General features: G+C 46.7%; 1 protein-coding gene across 1 annotated transcript in view; it reads left to right on the top strand.

Moving 5' to 3' along the window:
- The window catches only part of DHRS13 (dehydrogenase/reductase 13), a 270727-nt gene extending 254246 nt beyond the window's left edge, over positions 1–16481 (top strand). Inside the window, exon 5 of the mRNA XM_085649155.1 lies at positions 14748–16481. Coding sequence (XP_085505281.1) covers positions 14748–15013 — 266 coding nt within the window. The 3' untranslated portion in view covers positions 15014–16481. The remainder of the gene's footprint in view (positions 1–14747) is intronic.
- Positions 16482–22966: the final 6485 nt, after the last annotated feature.

Raw genomic sequence — 22966 nt, 5'->3', positions numbered from 1 at the left:
AACTGGGCCCCACAGAGACAGGAACCCCCAACTCACGACTTGGTCAAAATGCTTTACTATATGGGCAGAGGCAGATACCTTATTAGATGGCTTTACACTGGTTTGCGATCACATACAATGATTGCTCTGGATTCATTGAGGGCGGCATGGAGTGAAGACATCGATAGGGATTTGGCAGATAAGGAATGAATGAGTGTCCTTAAACACCCCAAAAAGTCTCTAGAAATGCGAAATTCAAATTTATTCAAACTATGATACTTCATCGAGCTTACCTTACGCCACATAAACTGGATAAAATGTTCCCACTGACGCAGCATCACTGCCCGAGATGTATGTTCGAAGGGGCGGACCTGCCTCATATGGTATGGACTTGCCCGAAAGTGCGGGGGTACTGGGACCATGTTTGTAACATAATTAACGGGGCTGCACACCGTGAAATACTAAACACTATGGAAGAATGCATACTAGGCCTACACAAACAAGTCTTCAAACATAAGGTACAATATCGATTTATAGACTTAGCGCTTATTTTAGCAATACGTGCCATCACTATGCGCTGGAAGTCGCGGACTCCCCCTCTGTGCTCACATGGCATAGTGAGATGCTTCCTTGGGGCAATACAGAAAGTGCTGCTTTGTGCAGAGAGGAACTTCGGGGCCTATGCAAGACTCCTATAGCGTTGGAATGGGATGTGATGCTTGAGGTATTTAAATCAGTTGACGTTCATCAATACGCCACTGAACTCCCACAGTTGACCAGACATTGAGCCACCTACTCCCCGAATGACGTGTTGCATGCAGTGGTTTTTTATTGCTTATTGATACATGCCTTGTATATGTAGCCTACAATGTCTACTACATAATAATTTTGATACACTGGGTACTCATGGGACCAAAGAGACAGGGGATGGGAGGAGTTGGGGAATGTTTATGTTTTTTGTTTTGGGTAACTACTTATAACCATGGCTATGGACACCAGGCGTGCTCCTGCAGCAAGATACTGTTGACTACATATGTTGTTTTTTTTTTTAATCTTTATGTTGACCGACAGCAGTAGTACTCCTAGGATCATAATGTAATAGCACCAACTTTTCAGTGCATGATATCTGTAATGTGTCTATGGTCATTTTTGTTGCGCAATGCAGTAACGTACTGTATATGGTCTACGAAAATCAATAAAATTATGTTTTAAAATAAATTAATGTTAAAAACATCTTCGGTATAAAATACATGGCTGGGGTCAGTAAAAATGTTTGCTGACTGGCTTTGCTCATATTGCGGTTTAAAATGTTTGACCCAATCTTCCTTCATGACATGGTTTTGGGGTTGTTCTGGTTGTCCCCCACGATCCCATTTTAGGATGCTCCAGAACAATTTGCTATTATTCTGGGTGCTAGCCTCTTTTAGTGCTTTCTAACGTCATGGCCGGGATTCAAAGTCTGCGTCCTGCCCAACTTTTAACCCAAGAAGGCGTTAATGTATTGGAAACACTAGACCGATATTGTTAATTCTTAGTGCCATAGAATTACAGCCTTCTTTAGTAAGGCCTTTCCAGAGTTATTGGTATGACATCTGAACTATTGAGTTCATTGTAGATTATGCTTCTGGTAAATTGTGTCCAGTTCTCTAGGCCACGCCCAGTTCTGGAGATTATTGAGGGAGGGGACAGCTGCAATATTGTAGCCAGCTCGTTCTTGGGGGCGTGGATCATTCTGTCCAGTTGTGGAGGCCAGATACGTTGTAGCATTATGACCATTGCCGGATACCACAAGTGGATGTAATAATGCATGTATTTTTGAAAGCCACCGCTGACAATTGTTGCCCAATTGTGGCATTACATGAAGCATTGTCCACAACTGGAGGCCGTAGCTCAAAAGATGAAAGCAGTGGAAGCACCTGGAGAAAAGAGCATCTAAATATGGAGAAGCTAGACGTCATTCTTAGTCTGAGATAGAGGCAAAAAAAAAGAGATATGGTAGAAACATTTAAATACCTCGGTGAGTTGAAATCAAATCGAAGAGGGGGCCTGGGTATGACCGGTGAGTAGGCAAGCATATTCCACTGGAAATGTGGCTTGATAGCAAGTGTCCATGAAGTAATCCTTGAACGGGAAGGCACAGGAATAACAGTTATTCCTAACAGAAAAGACACTGCAGCATAAGTAGCAGGGGCAAAAGCAATAGTGGGTAAAACCCTTGGTGCAGACACCCCAGCATAATCCTGGTGCATGAGCAAAGAGGGCACTGAGGACTAAATTGGGTCTACCATGAACAAATGTACATAGTAGATGGTGGGCTTGAATAGATAGATCCACAAGAGAGTGAGTTTGCCATGGCTGTACAGTATGCAGAAGCCCATTTCCGTACCTTGGGTTCATGTATATGGAATACAAATATCCATATTTAGTTATTTTTCCATGCTTCATCTGAGAGCGGAATATTCACCATGGTGGTGAACTGCTACAAACAACTTTGTCACTGACGCTGAAGAGCAATCCTAGTGAATGAGCAATGAGAGCACTGAACACTAGGTTGGCTCTGCCTTGTTTTGTGGGAAAATGTGTACTGAGAAGGTATCCTGGGCCACCAGCTGCGTGTCTAAGATGGCATATACTCATCAATAATATCTGCCTTACAAAGAATGCTTATGTGTTGTATACACGTTTAGTTTCCATTGTTATCTTTTGCTTTATTATGATGCGCTCTGCCCCGGTTTGTCATTACAAATTTGTATCATATAGAGACTTCTAGTTGTAGATTCCTTACCTTAGAATTTTCCGTCTGTCTGGATACAGAATTTTTTCAATAGCAGCACCCCTGCGTATTTGTAGGTTGGGTCGGTCGACTCCTCATCTGTCATCGGCATTGTGCGCACCAGAATGATGTTGCGGGACCTAGATAGACATCGCCTGGGCGCGCTGGCGTCATTTCTTTCTTTTTTCACGCCAGCCTAAGCACAGATCTGGAGAGAGCTACCCCTTTTTCGGCTAACCTTTTTTCGACTTTTGTCGAGATTTTTTCTGAGTCTTGGACTTCTAGTGTTGTTGAGATGTCTCAATGTAGGACCGGATTCAAGACCTGCAAGTCCTGTCATCGTACGATGTCCATGATTAATCCGCACCTCGTGTGCCTCCAGTGCTTGGAGCACAACCATGACTCAGTCGAGCTCCAAGTGCCAGGCCATGAATCCAAAGACTTTACGGGAGCGGTCCCGAAAGCTGTCTGGAGGCCTGGCGCTCGGCTCCGCATCACTCACGCTTTCAATCAAGAGGAAGGTCCCGAGAATGGCCACAGAGCCCGCACTCATCATCCCCATTCGAAATCTTCAGGGTGCTCAGGTAAGCACTAGAAGAAGTCACAGAAGCATAGCCGTTCTTCGACTTCACCCCGTGGTCATCCGACGCGACACAGGACATAAAACGTCGTTTCTCATGGTGTATGTCCCCGGAGCCTCTTTCTGAAATGCCTCCGCGCATCCCCACTTTTCCGGGAGCCGCAGGGTATCCTGCCCAATTACGAATGTTTTATGAGACCCTGCACCTCATCTTTGGGCAGCCAGGCTCCGCTGGCGTGCCTTCAGGTCCCGTGGAGTCGGTTGGGGGTCCAAGCCTTCGACACCGGCGGCTTCAGAGCTGTCTCCAGAGGGTCCCAGTGGATCCGTTATGGTCAATCCTGGCAGCAACACTCCCGATGCCGACCTTACCCCTGGTCGACCCCATCCTTGCCCTCGATATAGACACAGAGCCAGACTGATGTTGGTTCCGATGCCGTAAGGGACTTTTGTCCCTGTATTCATCCCTGGTGCTGTTTTTGTGCCATGTATACATGCAACCTTTGGTCAAAATCTTGAAAACTAATAACATCAGGGCAGTTAACTACGCTGATGACACACAACTGATTATCTCCCTGGAAGGGGTCTATGCGGACTCTCTTATCACTTTTCATAAATGTATGACAGAAATAGCATCCTGGATGAAAAATAATGCCTTGCAATTCAATAGTGCTAAAACCGAGATTTTGCATTGCGCAGTGGGCAAAGTGCCACAGGCTTTACCTTCTAATTTCTGGCCCCTTCCCTTGGACTCACTCCTGGTCCCTGTGAAGACTGTGCGTAATTTGGGGGTCAGTTTCAATCAGAAGTTGAGTCTGGAGTCGCATGTTAACAAAGTGGCCTCGAATTGCCATATGATTATGAGAGGCTTACGTAAAGTTCTACCACTGCTTCCCGCCCATGTCAGAGGAACAGTGGTACGCTGTACTATTCTTGCTCGCCTGGACTACTGTAATGCCCTGCTGCTTGAGTCTCCTGTCTACCTGATCCGGCGACTTCAACGTATCCAGGTAGCAGCTGCTAAGCTTGCCCTTCTGAGACCGCGCACAGCATCAAGCACCAAGGCATTATCAGAGCTACATTGGCTCCCTGTGCAACAGAGAATTTTGTTCAAATCTCTGTGCTTAGTTTTTAAAGCTTTTCATGGGCATAGCCCTGGACCGCTGCAACATCTATTTAGCTGGTACGTCCCTACGCGCAATTTGCGATCCTCGGCAGCCAGGTTGGCCAGGATTCGTAAGATGACGAGATCCACCTTGGGGGGGTCGTGCTTTTAGTGTTGCAGCTGCCCGTCTGTGGAATAGTCTTCCCCTACAGCTAAGGCAGGTTCAGGAACTGACATTGTTTCGTAAGCAGATTAAGACCTGGCTCTTTCCCAGAGCTTAATTTCTATGGGCCTTTTTTGTTGCCTTGTCTCTCCACTGTTAGCGCCAGGATGCCCGCAGGGTTACAGTGCGCTTTATAAATGAAAATACATACATACATACAGGAGGTGGTGAAGAGGACTAGGAGAGGCAGCTGAACCCTTTAACAGACCAGCTCGAAGACCCCATGTACTGGCGGATGGCCCTGACTGAGGCCAGTGGGTTGGACACCTCCCCTGACGCTTGCTGTCTCCTCCTACTGTGGTTACGGAGGAGAGGCTTCCTACGCAGTGGTGGTGAGGAGGGCCGTGTGGGAGGCTGGCTTAGTATATGGTGCACACTTATTTATGTGAAGCGCTCTGCTCGAACCCAGACAACCCTTATGGGGATTTTAGTGGTCTTAGACAACCATAGAAAGCTCTCTAAGTGGTAGCTGTGGAGAGCAGCCTTCAGGCTTACTCCAGATTGAGTGTTAACCAGCTTGTTTTACCAGATCTAATCATGTAGTGTAGGTTAAATGAAAAAGAACCACACAGTGTAGTTATAAAAATGTGTCTATTTATTACACACACTCACTAGCACATTGGTATATCTCGTACCCGGAGATATAAACACAATACACACAATACTTCAAATGTAAACACATAAGTAAGCACAAATACACAGTTGTCTCCAGGGGAGACCAAACCAGATTCTAAAGAAGTAGAATGCAAACTGCGACCAAAGTCGGGACTTAGACCAGAGGACTTAAAAGAGCTGGGGGCACAAAGAACCACTTGAGGTAAGTACCCAGGAACCCCACAGAAGCTGTCTGCAGAGTGGAAACACAGCTGCGTACTCAATGCAAGTTAATAGGAAAGTCGTGGTTGCAGTTTTCAAGAAGGACCCTTCCCAGTGGACCCTGAAGAAAATCAGTGGAAGGCAGAAGGTTGGAGAATCACCCCACCTGTGGATACCCCAGAAGCCAGTATGCCTACACCAGGGAAGCTGGGGGCATGGGTGTCAAGTGACGTTAGATACTGCCTTAGACGACAATGGAGAACTTCAGGAAAGATGCCGCTGGTGAAGAAGGTGGAAGAGTCCAGTGGAATCCAAGGATGGATTCTTGACGAGAAGGACCTGCAAGCAGAAGGGACTCTATGCCGCTCGGAGGTGACCAGGAGGAACTGAAGAGCAATGACCACCGATGACGGAAGATGCATGAGTGTTGATGCTGACCTTGTCGCCGCAGCTGTAAGAACCAGGCAATGCTGTGGAAGACCTGGAGCCGGTCACAAGCTGTCCCAAGTCGGAAAGTAAAGAACCAGGGCGTTGGTGTCCGGCGAGAGCACCAACAAGCCTAGGCAGCAGCAACAGACGTGGTAAATAAAAAAGGTGCAATGCTGGGGCCAGCAAGATCCAAGGGACTCAACAATTGCAGGAGAGTCAGAGCAGGCACAGAGCAAGCAGGGGAGCCCACTTAAGCCAAAGAAGATCCTCAAGAGACCCACAGGCCGAAGGCACAGGAATCGTAAGAGGATCTTGAGCTGCTCACCAAAGATGCGGGCCTACAGTGCAGAGGATGTGGTGAGGAGAAGGATCTTGACAGGAAGAGATACAGGAGGCCGGAGCTTCTCGGAGCCTGAAGATCTCTGGAGTACAGAGCCAACAAACCTTGGCAACGGCAAGTCGACGCGGTGCACAGGGATTCTATTCCATCGGTTCTGACAAGGGATACTGGCCTCAAACTTGCTGAGAGAACAGATCAGGCCTAGAGGGAGTTACATAACCACCACCTGTGTTGCTGAGCCTTTCAGAGTCCGCAGGATGTCAGGAGAAGCTGACAGGTCAGCAGATGCAGTGAAGTAACTCCATCATTCCAAACAAGATTCCTTCAGGTGTCTTTGTTGCCCACAGGCCTAGAGAGAAACCTGGATGAAGCACAGACACAAACAACAAAGAAGACTTGCAGAACAGCAAGAACAGCTAGACCAGGAGCAGCAGGAGTCTTTCTTGGTGCAGTCTCAGGTTCCAGGCGAAGGACAGCAAAGTCCAAGATGCCCAGACGGTCGAAGCTGAAGTGGTTTCAGGTTTGAATCTTGTCCCACGACGTATCTGAAAGACCACTCCCAGGTAAGCCCTTAAGTACCCTAGGGAAAGGGTTGGGACGATTCAAGGTTCCTTCCCAGAGGAGGGGATGGACAGAGGGAAGGATACTCTCATGTCCTTTGTCCAGCCATTGGCTCCCTGAACTGGTTCCAACTGGAGAATGCAAGGACGGCACCAAATTTGCCCTTCAAAGCAGTCTGGTGGTGCTGGCAAGTGGCCCCAGCCCAATCCACTAATTCCTGTCTGGGAGGTGATAACACCTCCCTGTGACAGGGCACCTATTGGTCTACCTTCCCCTGCTCAAGCGCAGCTCAGCAGCGGAGGGCAAAATCGTGTCTTGAGTTGGCATCAGCTCTAGCTTGCTGGCAGATCCTGGAAGACTGGTACCGGGTGCACTCGGGGCTTCCCAGAGGAGCCCCCTGGTGCATGGAATCATACCTCCAACACCAGTAACGGTGTTGGGATATGATACCAACATGTTTGATACCAAACACGCCCAGGTTCAGCACAGCCAATATATAGTTAGTTGTCGCGTAATGACGAATGGCCACTATATATATTAAAATGGCTGACCGCACTTAGAAAGCCTGGAGAATCAACTCCGGGGTTTGTAGGGGGTGTCCTGCTTGTCTAAGGCACCGTCACACTCATTACCTAGCACTCTGCCTTTAGGATTGAAAGGCCTATCTTAGGGTTGACTTATAGTTTTTAAGTGCAGTGACCTTAGATATAAGAAAACATATATCGTTCATAAGTGGTGCTAGCGCCAGCTTACATCGGCTCCCAAGGTAGGTCTGTAGTCACAGTTTGAGGGGTCTCTCATGGTTGGCACAATACATGCTGAATCCCATGGGAGACCGCTGGTTTATCTGTGCCCAGTGTACCTTAGTACCATATACTAGGGACTTAAAAGGGTACACCAGTAGTCAAAGGAGAATGTCCCAAAGTACTTACCACTGTCCAATTTATGGAGAAAGCACAGTCACTACTGTCCTGATTAGCAGGATCCCAGTCAGACTAGTCATAAAACAGAGTAACACCAGCAAAAAGTGGGGGTAACCATAAAAGCAGATCCTACTTTCTTACAGGCAGCGTGGAACATTATGTCGAGTTGTAAAGGCCAGATATGCTGTAGCTGTATGATGGGGTACCATGTCTGGCTGCAATAATGCATATATTTCTGTAGGCCACCTCTGACAAATTGTTGCCCATTTGTGGCAATACATAAAGCATTGTATGTGTATTTTGTGTCTTTTTGTGTCCGTATCTGTAAGGTGGTTGGTGTGTGCAATTTGTGTACTGTGTTTATTTCGTTCTTGTTTATATATTTTCTGTTTGAATGCGTGGAATGTGTATGTTTCTATTCTTGTGTACTTTCGTTCCTGTATAAGGAGAGTATTTGAAATTGCAGAATCCTGTTAGGCAGGTTGTTTTTGGTTTGCACTGTCTCTTTCCCGGTACTCGTGTTATTATTTCTTTCCGTTCTCGGTACTCGTTAATATTTCTTTTCGTGACATGAGCGCTGCATTCCTTCAGACATTCACATGCCTCAATACCTCGGTAGGTTAAAATCAAATCGAAGAGGGGACAGGATATGACCGAGGAGTAAACAAGCATATTCCACATGGAAATGTTTCTCTGTAGCAAGTGTCCATGAAGTAATCCTTGAACGGGAAGGCGCAGGAATAACAGTTATTCCTAACAGAAAACACACAGCAGCATGAGTAGCTGGGGCAAATGCAATAGTGTAAAAAAATCTTGGTGCAGACACAGCAGCATAATCCTGGTGCAAAGGCAAAGAGGGCACTGGAGACTAAATTGGGTCAACCATGAAAAAATGTACATAGTAGAAGGTGAGCTTGACTAGATAAATCTACAGGAGAGTGATATTGCGAGGGCTGTACACCATGCAGAAACACCTTCCCTTGGGTTCCATGTATATAGAATACAAATATCCATATTTAGTTATATTTCCATGCTTCATCTGAGAGCAGAGCATTCACCAGGGTGGTGAACTGCTATAACAGACCTTGTCAGAGACGCTGAAGAGTACTCATAGTGTATGAGCAAAGAAAGTGCTAGACACTAGGTTGGCTCAGCCTTGTTTTGTGGGTCAATGTGAAGGTCTCCTGGCCTATCAGTTGTACGTCTAAGATGGCATATGCTGAACAATAATAGCTGCCTTACAGAGTATGCTAATGTGTTGTATACATTTACATGTTTAGTTTCCATAGTCACCTTTATCTTTATGATGATGCACTTTGCCCATTTATCTTTGTAAATCTGTATCTGATAGAGACTTCCAGTTGCAGATTCCTTACCTTAGAGTTTTCCCCAGGCATCTGTCTGGATCCAGAGAAGTTATAACAGCAGTACCCCTGCGTTTAGGTAGGTTGCGTTAGTCAGCTATGCGGTCGGCGTTGTGCGCGCCGAAATGATGTCACTGGACCTACATAGATGCCGCCCAGGCGCTCTGACGTCAGTTATTTATTTTTTCGTTCCAGCCTAAGTGGATCTCTGGAGAGAGCTACCTCTTTGCTATTTTTTGGCTAACCTTTTTCGACTTTTGACAAGATTCTTTCTGAGTCTTGGGCTACTGGTGTTGTTGAGATGTCTCGACATAGGACCGGATTCAAGCCCTGCGGGTCCTGTCACCCGATGATGAGCATGACGGATCCGCACCTGGTGCCACTGATGCTTGGAGCGTGACCATGACTCAAAGTTGTGCTCAGAGTGCGGGGCCCTAAATCCGAAGACTTTCCAGGAGCGGTCCTGAAAGATGTCTGGAGACCCGGCGCTCTGCGCCGCTTCTTTTCTTGATCAAGAGGAAGGTCCCGAGAACGGTAGCGGAGCCCACACTCCTCATCCCCATTCGAAATCTTCAGGGGGCTCAAGTGAGCACTCAAAGAATTCGAAAAGGCATAGCCGTTCTTCGACTTCATCCCATCTGTCGGCTGACATGGCGCGACACCGGTCACAGAGCGTCAACGCTCTAGGCCTTTGTCTCCGGAGCCTCTTTCCGAGATGCCTTCACGCCCCCCGCCCCCAGTTTTCCGGGAGCCTGGAGGGCTCTCGGCCCAATTGCGAAAGTTTTTTGAGGCCCTGCACCTCATCTTTGGGCAGCCTACCTCTGCTGGTGCACCTTCGGGCCCCTTGAAGTTGTTTGGAGGCCCAAGGCCTTTGACGCAGGTGGCTTCAGCTCAGGCTCTGGAGGGCCCACGTGGATCTGTTATTCTTGATCCTGGCGGCGACGCTCCAGATGCTGACTGTGCCCCCGGTCGGCATTGATCTCATCCTCGTCCCTGACGTGGACACGGAGCCGGACCCATTTTGGAAGGGACTTTTGTCCCTGTGTTGATCCCTGGTGTTGATTTTGTGCGAGGGTTTGGTGAAGAGGACTGGGAGAGGCAGCTGGACCCTTTAACAGACCAGCTTGAAGACCCCATGGACTGGCAGATGGACCTGGGTGAGGCCAGTGGGTTGGACACTTCCCCTGACACTGGCTTGCTTTCTCCCCCTACCGTGGCTATGGAGGAGGGGGCTTCCTTTGCAATGGTGGTGAGAAATGAAGCCGAGGTCCTTGGCCTGGAGCTCCCGTCTGTGGCAGTCAGGGCTAACATCCTGACTGAGGTGCTTCAGGCTGCAGCTTCTACCTCCGAACCTCTTCTGACATTTAATGAAGCCTTACTGATGTCCTTCTGGGCACTTGGTCCAAACCCAGCACAGGGGCTCCTGTGGACAGGACAGTCACCTGCCACCACTGCCCAGCTACCCAGCGTTCCTTACGCAGCATCCTTCCCCTGAGAGCGTGGTTGTCCAACCCTCATCTTCCAAAGGAGCTTTCCCTTCTGCACCCTCCGATAGGGAATCGAAGAAGCTGGACTATATTGGGAAGAGGATGTTTTCTTCTTCCAGCTTGATATTGCAGCGGTGAATACCACTTGCCTCTTCGGCCGATACTCCCATACCATCTGGGATACAGTTACGCAGATGCTGCCTCAGTGCCCGTAGGAGGCACGGGCTGTTCTCTCCCAGGCAGTTGCGGACGGGAGAGATACATCGAAATTCACCATTCGTTGTGGACTGGACACCACGACTCACTGGGCAGAACGGTTGGCTCATCTGTAGCATTATGACGCTATGCCTGGTTGAGGACTTCTGGCTTTCCAGGGGGATGTCTATTCTACCCTGATGGACATGCCCTTTGATGGCACTCACCGTTTTGGCGACAAGGCAGACTCTGTGCTTGAGCGCTTCAAGGGATCGCCTGCTATGGCCAGATCCTTGGGCCTCACGGCTACCACCCGTCCCCCTCAGTCTGCCTTTCGTCCCTTTCTTGGCTACAGAATGGGCACCCAGCCACGTCCTGTCCAGCTCAGCCACCAAGTCGTGCAAGCTGTCCAGCTTCTGCCTGGCCACGGAAGTGGGACCCAGTGTCTATGTGAGAGCCAGTGGGTAGGCCAATCCACCCTTTCCCCCTCTGCTACTGCCTTCAAACCCTTTTAGTCCGACGTTTCATCATCGGCCAGAATCAGGTTTCGCCATCACCTCCTCCGCTGGCAGTCAATCATGTTGAACAGGTGCGTTCTGCAGACAGCCTGAAGGGGCTACTTCCTCCCCTTCGAGGCTACTCCTCCCTCCATGCCACCTTCCTTCGACTGTATGTCGGAGGATCATTTGGCACTTCACCGCAAGCTCTCTTGGCCAAGGGGGCCATAGAGAGGGTCCCTGTGCCAGAAGTAGGACATGGCTGTTAATTCCGCTACTTTCTGCTACCTAAAAAGTAGAAAGGCCTGCGTCCTATCCGAGACCTCCGGACCCTCAACTTCTTCCCTCAAAAGGAGAAGTTCAAAATGCTCTTTGGCCCATGTCCTTTCTGCCCTCGACCCTGTAAACTGGATGTTAACGTTGGACTTGCAGGACGCTCATTCCCATATACCTGTCCTGCCTGCTTACAGACGTTACTCACGGTTCACAGTGGGCCACGAGCATTTTCAGGTCATCGTGCTCTCATTTGGCCTTACCACTGCCCCTCGGGTGTTCACAAAAGTGATGGCAGTGGTTGCAGCTCATCTGCACAGATCAGGGTTACTAGTCTTCCCCTATCTTGCCAACTGGCTTTTCAAGGCGAGCTCGCCCCAGGCTGTCGTCTCCCACCTCGAGACTATGGCGGACCTCCTGCAGTTGCTGGGGTTCCCTATCAACATGCCAAAGTCACACCTGATTCCCTCTCAGACAATCCCTTTCATTATAGCGATTCTGTACACGTTCAGTTTTGGGCTTATATCCTCCCGAGCAGCGATTATGGGATATTCGGGCTATGATACCGATGTTTTAGCCTCTATCCTGGATTTTCGGTGAGAATTATTCTGAGGCTGCTGGGCCTAATGGCCTCTTGCATCCTGCTGATGGATCATGCCAGATGGCATATGCAGGCTCTGCAGTGGGGCCTGAGATTCCAGTGGGTGCAGCATCTGTGAAAACTTTCCAACTACGTCCAGATCTCGGAGGGAACTGCGCACCAACTTTAGTGGTGATTAACAAACCAAGATTAGGTCAGAGGCAGATCCTTCTCCCTTCCCCAACCAGATCTGATGGTGGTGACGGATGTGTCACTCCTGGAATGGGGCTACCACGTGGGAGAGGCAGAGATCAGAGGCATCTGGTCTCGGGTGGAGTCTGGTCTCCATATCAACCTTTTGGAACTCTGATAAGACTGGCAGTGAAGACATTCCTTCCCCCTTTCAAAGGGAGAGTGGTGCAAGTGTTCACGGACAACACCACCGCCATGTGGTACTGCAACAGACAGGACGCAGTAGGGTCATGGACTCTTTGTCAGGAGGCTCTCTACCTGTGGACATAGCTGGAACATCCGGGCATATTCCTGGTGATTCACCACCTGGCGGGTTCTCTGAACGCCAGAGCGTACAGACTCAGTTTCAGTGCCTGGTCGATCACAAATGGGGTCTCCATTAGGAGGAGGCGCAAGGTCTCTTTCAGCAGTGGGGAGAGCCTTTGTTAGATGTGTGCGCCTCCAAAGAGAACACGCAATGTCAGCAGTATTGCGCGCTGAAGTTTCCAAGGTGGCTCTCACTCAGCGATGCTTTTCGCCGCAAGTGGAGCTTTGGCCTCCTCTACGCATTTCTGCCTATACCTCTTCTGCAAGATCAAGCACGACCAGGCTCAAGTCATTCTTGTAGCACTGGAACAGGCACGATGAGTCTGGTATTACGACCTTCTGAGCATGGCCATCGATCCTCCGATCAGACTGCCCCTCCGGGAGGATCTTCTGTCGCAGTAGCAGGGGTATGGTTCTTCACTTGAACCTGCCCAGTCTCCACCTCCTTGAGTGGACATTGAGTGGCAGCAGTTGACAGCTTTCGACCTTCCACCCGAAGTCTGGGATGTCATCTCGAGAGCCATGCGTCCCTCCACTAAAACATTATACGGCTGTAGATGGAACAAATTTGTGGAATGGTGCACAGCAAAGGCTGTTGATCCTCTTTCTGCTCCTCTTTCAGAAGCTCTGTTGTACATACTTTCTTTGGCCCATCAGAGCTCTGCTATGGGCACCCTTGAGGATTATCTTTTGGCTATCTCTGACTTTCTGAGATCAGCCCTCTTTGTTCAAATCTCCCATTGTTAATAGGTTTCTTGAGGGCCTTACTCACTTTTTCCTCTGTCTCCTTTCATAATGCCCCAATGGGATTCAAATTTGTTTTTGACTGTTCTTATATGTGCTCACTTTGAACCTCTTCATAATTGCCCTCTCAGGCTTCTAACCTTTAAGACTGTTTTCCTCATTGACATCTCCTCTGCTCGTTGATTTAGTGAGCTACAGGCTTTGTCTTACAAGTCTCCCTATCTGTCTGTCCATCCAGATAAAGTGGTGCTAGGAACAAAAGCTTTGCTACTCCCTAAAGTAGTCTCACCCTTTCATATGGGACAATCAATTACTCTGCCTACCTTTTACCCACCCCTGCATCCCTCCAAGGAATAGGAGAGACTCCACCACCTGGACCCAAAATGTGTGTTGTCTTTTTATCTTGATCGTACCAAAGACTTTCGGGTGGATGATCAACTCTTTATTGGATCTGTGGGTGTCAAGAAAGGTCGGGCAGTACAGAAAAGGACCATCTCTTGATGGGTTGTCCTCTGCATTAAATTGTGCTAAGCATTGACAAAGAAGGAACCTCCTGTGGAGTTAAGTGCTCACTCTACTAGAGCAACAGCGGCAACCACTGCGTCGGCACACACAGTCCTAGTCCTGGATATCTGTCAGGGCAATGTGGGCATCCCTGCACACGTTTACCAGACACTACTACCTGGACAGCCAATTCCGAATGGACGGGCACTTTACCCATTTAGTCCTCCAAGACTCCCTCGTGTGATCTTAGTTCACAGACCCTCCTCCAGGGTTGGCATTGCTGGGGTATCTGGTCTAAGGTAAGGAACATACAACTAAAAGTCTCAATCAGATGAGCAAGTTACTTACCTTAGGTAATGATGTATCTGGTAGAGACATAGTTGTAGATTCCTTACCGCCCGTCCATCCTCCCCGCTCTGCGAACTGATTTCTCGGGATAGGTAGTCCCCTAAATGGCCCTAGTTTTGACGCACCAGAGGTCAGTGTCTTTCATGGCTCTGCTCTTCTAGCATGAAAAGTCATGTTAAGAACTGATGTCAGCACGCCCAGGCGGCATTTATGTAGGTACCGTAACGTCGTTCCGGTGCACACAAAGCCGACGACAGACATAGAGTTGACCAACACCACCTACTGACACGCAGCAGTACTGCTATGAAAAATCTCCGGATCCAGACTGACGCCTGGGAGAAATTCTAAGGTAAGGAATCTACAATTAGAGTATGTCTCTACCAGACACATCCTTACCAAAAGTAAGTAACTTGTTCAATGTGTCTCCCTATTGACCCTGTGTTTACCACCCTTATTTTTCTTCTCTGGCAGGGGCAGTCAAGACCGACATATTACGCTACGTGAATCCCTGGTTGGTAAAAGTTTGCATTTCTGCCTTTTGCTGTCTCTTCTTCCGAGACTGTGAGAATGGAGCCCAGACATCAATCCACTGCGCCGTGCAGGACGGAATTGAACCATTCAGTGGGCGCTACTTTGCCAACTGCCGAGTGACGGAGGTGCTGAGCCATGCCCGAGATGATGCTGTTGCCAAAAAACTCTGGGAAGTCAGCGAGGCATTGGTGGGCTTGACTGAATAATTCTGCAGGAGAGTGAGATTGCCAGTGCTGTTCACTATGCAGAAACGCCTTCCCTTGCCTTACCATCTTTATGGACGACAAATACCAATATTTAGAGATTTTTCTATGCTTCATCTTTGAGCGGAACATTAACGATGGTAGTAAACTACTTCAGCAGACGCATGGAGCTCGAGTATCCAAGCAAGCTAATTTTATTGATTGGTATTAGCCGTAAGCCACGTGTGGCAGACAAAGTAGTTCAATACCGTGTTCCAGATCACCCCTGATATCCTTCACTAGAATCTAGAGCCAAATGTATTAAGGTATTTACAGTCGTGAAGGATCCCATTTGCAAAATTGGACCCTTTTTGATTGTAAAATGGAGTTTTGGTATATCCCAAATCTAATTGTGATTTAGTAGCCTGTTACCGAATCGCAGTTTGTGTATGCAACTACGAACCAAATCACTAGTTGGGAGGGACATGTTTAGTACTTAGGTTTGTCTGTAAAATACCACACTGATTGCAAAAATACTGGTCGCAAATTGGTACCAGTGTTTAGAAATTATCCATGACTGTTGGTCTCGAGATAATGCAGAAATGTATGTTGAACATTTTGTTTTTGCATAACAGGGAATGGCCTCATATCAACACAGATATAGCATTAGAATTATGAGCTTCTTCTACACTAATATTACCCAGTTACAGTGATTAGGCTATGCTTGAAAGTCCCAACACAGTGCAAGTTTTGCAGTTACTTCGTAAGGACCGATTATAAATGCACCTGTAATTCTTATGGGACCATCATAAAAGTTCTGTGGGAACACTGCTTAGCCCTTTTGTTTCACCTGAAGCATTCTGCTGGGGAAATACTATGAATATTTACTTGTGGAATTAGACATAGAATTTCGAATTCCTCTAGTAATTTTTAATTTCTGAGTGGACCTTTAAGGCCCCACTTGAAATCCCATGATAACTCCAGGTATCAGTAATTCGTGGATGAGATGAAATTAATGGGCAGGTTAGAGGGGAACGTAGAAAAAGGAGCCTAGTGTTTGACGCATAGAAATCAAAGTGTGTATCTGCATATAATGATTTCATCGTTCTTTCTGCTGTTTTCAGACCTCCTCATGACTTTTAAAAATATTTTGATTGTTGAAGAATCTGCTATATCCTATATAAAACCTTTATCATAATTCATGTTTTTACATTACACCCCAGTAAATTAAAAAAATGAAATATACACATTCCTATTCATTACAATACGTCCTTAAGTGCCTAAATTGTTATACAATAATCCACTGTAGAAATGAGTGACTGCCTTAGGAGAATCATTGTAAAGCATATTGTATTAGATTTTCTGTCATTGCTATATGTAAAATATACTTTTGTTTCAGGAGTACTAGTTTATGTTGTATGCGCAATCTTGCTGCTAGTTGCAGTAGTGTAATATTAAAAGAACAACAAAATAAATACACGTATTGCATTCATGCATTTTTTCCTTATTTGATTGTAGTAACAATGCCATATTAAATATTCTCTATTAAATTTAACTTCCCTTCAAAACTACAAACAAACAAACAAAAGTTACAAGGTGGGGGGAAACAGACAAAACATTAGGACATTATACTTTACTTATTAACAAATTATGGTTACTTATTAATTTTAATGTTATAGACTTGAATTATTCCCTGTTGCTGGTACTCCTCCATGAGAACTAGGAAAATACTTGCATTTAACATGATGCAATGAACGGTCAGGTTTAAAGTTGGGCAAATGAGGTGTACAGGCTGTGAACCTCAAGCCCCACAGAATCGTACATATATAATAATTTCTTGGCACCAAAAGTGAAAGTTATATAGTTGAGCCACACAAATGCTAGATAGGGCATGTCGCATGCAAATCTAAAACTCATATCAGTGGTGGAGTTACAGAGAAGCAGCTTTTTCTTCCCCCAAGAATTACATCTTTCAAAGTTGCACATGTCTTAATTACAACTAAAGAAGCAGGGGAAGGTGAGAATGAATTACAACAAAAGAAGCAAGTGAAGGAAAACGGATGGAGCAGGCATCCAAGTGAAGGCGTAACAGGCTATCCACTTTATGGCCTTGCAGATGCCTAAAAAGACTTCCAGGCTAGGAGTAATACAAATGTAGCCATTTATTTTGTTGAATGTGCCTTCACTGCCTTCCTTCCTTAGCGTGGAGTAGCTCAAAGCAAACTCTGACGATATTCAGAGAGTATTTCCACGGTTGGACAATTTCTCAGTTTTTATGGAATTTCCGAATACCTTACAAATCTCATCAGACTCATGGAAGGACCTGGAACCAGATGTACAAAGTTTTTTTTTCATTTGCAAACGATTCTGTGAATCGGGCGGTTTGTGAACGAAAAAAGGCATTTTTCAACATACAAAGGCCCAATTTGCGATTTTGTAACCTATTATCGAATCGCAAATTGGATTTATAATTCAGTATTAGGAAGGGGCGTGTTTAGAGCATCCTTTCCTAATCGCAGGGGTACGTGTGAATGTTTTGCAACCAAAATACGGTCGCAAAACGTTTGCTTTTTACCACCTAATTTAAGTAGGTGATAACCCATTTGCAAATAGGAAGGGGTCTCTAGGACATCCCTTCCCCTTTATGAATGTTTGTAAAAACATATTCGATAGCATATCTGGGTGTAGATACACATGCTCTGCATACTCCTTCCATCTAGTGTTGGGTCCGGAGTTGTGTAACGTATTTTTCTTCGAAGAAGTGTTTCGAGTCACAAGATCCAATGACTCCTCCTCAGTGTTCATACGCCTTTGCATCGACTCCATTTATAGATTGTTTTTTCTCCGCCATCAGGTTCAGACTTCTGGGCCTTTGCTCTGTTTACGACTCTGTTACGGTTCGACCTTTGGTGTTTTTTTCCTATCCTCTCGTAAGTAGTGTTACAGTTCGCATTTCATACATCTGCATTTCGACAATCGCTCCTGTTCGACTCTGTTTGACCAAAGTCCATACGGGGTACAGCCCTTTGGAGCCTACCTTCAACATCCATACCAGTTTTTCTGACAATGCTCGGCTGCTAATCGAACGCACGCCCTTTCTGTTCTGCCCGCGTTGCCACGCACAGTATCCTCAAACAGATCAACACTTGGTGTGCAACTTGTGCTTATCCCCCAAGCACAATGATGCGGTCTGCACTGCGTGCAATTCATTACGCTCCAAAAAGACCCTTTAGGATCGTAGAGCTCGTTGCCTCAAGATGTCCTACAGAGCCACCAATAACACTCCCAACATATTTGGTGAGGAGCATGCCCAGGAGGAGCTATTGTCATAGAGCATGCAGCCTTCTCCGTCTATGAAAATTCTGTCTCTGAGCTAGAAGTTGACTTTAAAATGGAGGATATTATGCCAGCTCAGCAATCCGTGAGTACGTCTCCTCCTGTTTATACCCACCAGCCTAACCCTGCTTAAAAAATATTCGGCACTTCTAGTCTTAGAATCTCAGGTCTCAGGGCCACCACTGCTGTCTAGCCATGGTTGGCACTGAAAAACCTCTACGGGTACCCTGCCTTCAGGCACGGTTCTGAAAGTGCACACGAAGCCAAGACCATCTACTTTGACTTAATCGAACTAAGAACAGCAACCGGGTCGATCCTCAGTGCCGATCCGACTGTCGAAATCAACCACCTCGACACAGAGCACAGCTTCCATCTCAAAGCTGAAAGCTTCGGAGTCGAAGAAGAGCTCTAAGCCCAGGCTCCAACCACAAGTGGAACCAATTCTCAATAAAAAATGGACACATGCCAGAAGAAAATCATATCCAGAATGATACTAGATGAATACTGGCCACAGCTTGCTCTCCTCCACCACCTAAAAAGAAACTTACCTTCGAAGAAGGTTTGGACATGCCAATTCCTCCTAAAAGGAAGACTATGGACCTAGCTTCCAGCCCTCCACCCATTCCACACCAGCTCCACCACTACCACTCTCTCCTACACCACCATCTCCTACAGGAGAGCCACTACATGACTAACCACATGGGTCTCCACTGTCAGATACTAGTGGGTTTGGGGGGCCACAGGGAGATGACCCCTGGGACACCTATGGCACTGATCCCCATGCTGACACAGATCCTGATCTTTAGCCTACGAGCCCTTCTTTTCCTGAAGATATTTCCTCTTACCAGGAGGTTATAGCAAAGGCTGCTGCATTCCATAATGTGGAGCTACATAAAGAGCCTTCAGGAGATTACTTCCTCGTTGCCAGGCTTTCCACTACACCAAGGGCTACCCAGTACCTGCCCATGCTAAAAGGCATGCTTAGACATATTGATGACATGTTTAAAGATCCTATTAGGGCTAGGTTGTAACACCTAGGTAGATATAAAATGTAAACCCGCACCAGCTGACCTTACTTACATTAAAGGACAGTTACAGCCAGACTCCCTAGTTACCACCACAGCACTCAAGCGTGCCAACTCTCAGGCCCCTGGAGACACCCCGTCTACGGAGAGTAAAAGAACAGATGCTTCGGGGGAAAAGGGTTGCAGCATAGGGCTGCCAACCATTGGCATATTGCCAACTCGCTAGCTCTCCTAGCGTGCTATGACTGTGCCCACTAGGATGAAATGGAAGATCTACTCCAATATGTTCAGGAGGAACTTAAAAAACGCAGCCATCAGTTAGTTTCTGAGAGGAAAATGATTACTAACCCCTCCTTATGGTGCGCACTAGATGCTGCTGACACCGCAGCAAGAGGAGTCAACGCAAGTATTTTACTTTGGTGTCACGCTTTGCTTAGACTCTCTGGGTTTAAACCTGCGGTTCAACACGCCGTGTTAAACATGCCCTTTGACAGGGAACATCTTTTTGGTCCTCAGGTGGACTCTACATTATGAAAGATAACGAAGGATATTGTGACAGCCAAAGCAGTGGTACACGTGGTTTCTTTCGTCAGCCAGGTTTCCGTGGAGCCTCAAAATCAACCTCTTCTGAGGCCTCCACCTCCCAAAAGAAAGAGCAAGGTCATGGCTCACACTCAAAGGGCCACTATTGTGGCTCCTATAACGGTAACAACGCCAGATATACAGGTAAGGATGCCTTCTCCCGTGCATCAACACCATCCACCAAGCAGTGACTACCTTCTCCTTCCCCTGATCACATAACATCTGTCGGGGGCAGAATTCAAAATTTCCTACCCGCAAGTCAATCTATCACATCAGACAAATGGGTATTAGCCATTATCCACCCAATATCGTTCACATGTTATCACATGAGCTTCAAACATTACTCAAACAAGTTCAAGCTCTTCTCCTCAAACGTGCAATAGAGCCCGGCCCTCATCAACATCAGGGTACAGAGGTATAGTCTCTGTACTTCCTAATCCCCAAAAAGGACAGGTCCTTACGGACAACCTTAGACCTCAAGCCATTAAATGAATACATTCTATTAGAACACTTCCACATGAACACCTTACAAGATGTCATTCTGCTTCTGCAACAGGGTGACTTTATGGCAACTTTAGACCTAAAGGACGCATACCTCCACATACCATACACCCAGCTCATCATAAATGCTTATGATTTGTCATAATAAGCAAATACTACCCGTTCCAGGTTCTCCCCTTTGGGGTGAACACCACACCCCGAGTGTTCACCAAATGCCTAGCGGTGGTAGCAACTCATCTACGCAAACAAAATATCCATATATTCCCATATCTAGATGGTTGGCTTATCAAAGCCAACTCTCCTCACCAGTGTCAACAGCACACTTAAATGACAATAGATTTACTTCACAGTTTATGGTTCACTGTCATCATTCCCAGGTCTCACCTACATCCATTACAGATTCAGCCATACGTTGTGGCAATCCAAAATACACAAACAGGATTAGCATACCTCAGTCCTGTAAGAATCCAAAACTTCCAGGCAATATTACCTCAGTTTCAGGAAAGCCAACTGCTCACAGTGACAACGGTCATGCGTCTTTTAGGAATGTTGGCTTCCTGCATTTCCATAGTACTCCATGCACGTCTATACATGCATCCGTTACAGGAGTCTTTACCTCAACAATGGTCTCATTCACAGGGTCAGTTACAGGATCTCGTGTTGATACACCGCCACACTCGCTGCTCTCTGCAATGGTGGAATACCACCAATCTGTTGAAACGGTGGCCTTTTCTCAACCCAGTTCCCAAAATCATTATCACAGTGGACGCATCACAAACCGGTTGGGGTGCACACGTTTAACACCCCCCAGTGCAGGGTCTCTGGGATGGCAAGCTCCGGAGTCTCCATATTAACAATCTAGACATTCAAGCTCTTCAGCTAGCATTGAAAGCATTTCTACCTTACCTCACTCACAAGGTTGTCCTAGTCCGCACAGACACTATGACAGCCATGTATTCCTACAAAAACAGGATGGGGGACACACAGTCTGCACAGCTGTCTCATGTGTCTCAGACCATCTGGAAGTGGCTGGACATCACAACATACACCTGTTGGCGGAATATATTCCGGAAACAGACAACAACTCTTCAGACCTGCTCAGCAGGATGCAGCATCAAGTCTTCGAATTGGAACTCCTCCCACAAGTCCTCCTCTCATACTTCCACAAGTGGAGGTTTCCTCAAATTAACCTTTTCGCCACCGCAGAAAATGCAAAATGCCCAAACTCCACCTCCAGGTTTCCACACCCACTATACAAGGGCAACGCACTTTGGATGAGTTAGCCAGGGATATTTGCCTACGCTTTCCCGCCTCTTCCTCTCCTTCCATTTCTAGTTCGGAAGCTCAGGCAGACGTCTCGTACAATGATCCTAGTAGCACCCACAAGGGCTCGTCAACCCTACCTCACAACAGTACTAGACCTCTCTGTGGTTCCACATGAGGAGCTCCACAACAGGCTGACCGTCTTACTCAGAACCAAAGACAAATTAGGCACCCAGATCCCAAAACTATCAACCTAGCAATTTGGCTCCTGAGTACATAATTTGGTTACCTTAACTTGCCATCAGAAGGTATGAAACTCATTAAAGAAGGGTGTAGACCCACAACTAAAGCTTGCTATGCAGCAAATGAAAATGTTTTGTCTGCTACTGTCACTCAAACCTGATTGACCCTTTTAAAGCCACGGTACAAGACATTGTGTGCTATCTATTTCACTCACAAAAGGTTACATCTTGCTGCAATGGCTGCTTATCTCCAAAATAGACGGCACCTTTCTTTGTTCAAGGTCCCAGTAATTAAAGCCTTCATGGAAGGGCTCAAATAAGTTATTCTACCATGGGTTCCTGCAGCACCTTCCTGGAAGTTCAATATTATACTTGCAAGACTCATGGGCCCCCAAATTAACCCCTACACTCATGCCCCCATTCCATTTCTTTCTTGGAAGGTGGCATTTTGAGTCGCCTTCACTTCACTTCAGCGTGTTAGTGCACTCCAGGCTTTAACCTTGGAAGAACCTTTCAACTGCATAGAGACAAAGCGGTTCTTCGCACCAACCCTACATTTTTCCCTAAAGTGATATCTCTATTTCACCTCAGTCAATCCATTGAATTACCAATTTTTTCCACCACCACTAGATTATGTTGCAGAAAAGACTCTTCAAACATTAGATGTTAAAAGGGCACTTATGTTCTATATTGATAGAACTAAAACTTTCAGAAAATCGAAACAACGTTTTGTTGCTTTTTCACCTACCCACAAAGGCAACCCTTATTCAAAATCTGGAATAGCCAGATGGATAGTAAAATGCATTTTAACTTGCTATGCTAAGACTACAAGACCTTTACCTATTCCTCCCAGAATGCACTCTACAGGGAAAAAGGGAGCAACCTTCAGGACATTCTCATAGATGACAGATGTAAGGCAGCTACATGGTCAACACCACACACCTTCACTAAACATTATTGTGTGGATGTTTAAGCACACCAGCAAGCCAATGTAGGTCAGGCAGTACTACATACCGTTTTCCCAACCA

This window comes from Triturus cristatus, chromosome 3_2 (assembly GCF_964204655.1).
Source record: "Triturus cristatus chromosome 3_2, aTriCri1.1, whole genome shotgun sequence".
NCBI lineage: Eukaryota > Metazoa > Chordata > Amphibia > Caudata > Salamandridae > Triturus > Triturus cristatus.
The sequence above is the reverse complement of the archived record's forward strand: the minus strand, read 5'-3'. Positions and strand labels throughout refer to the sequence as shown.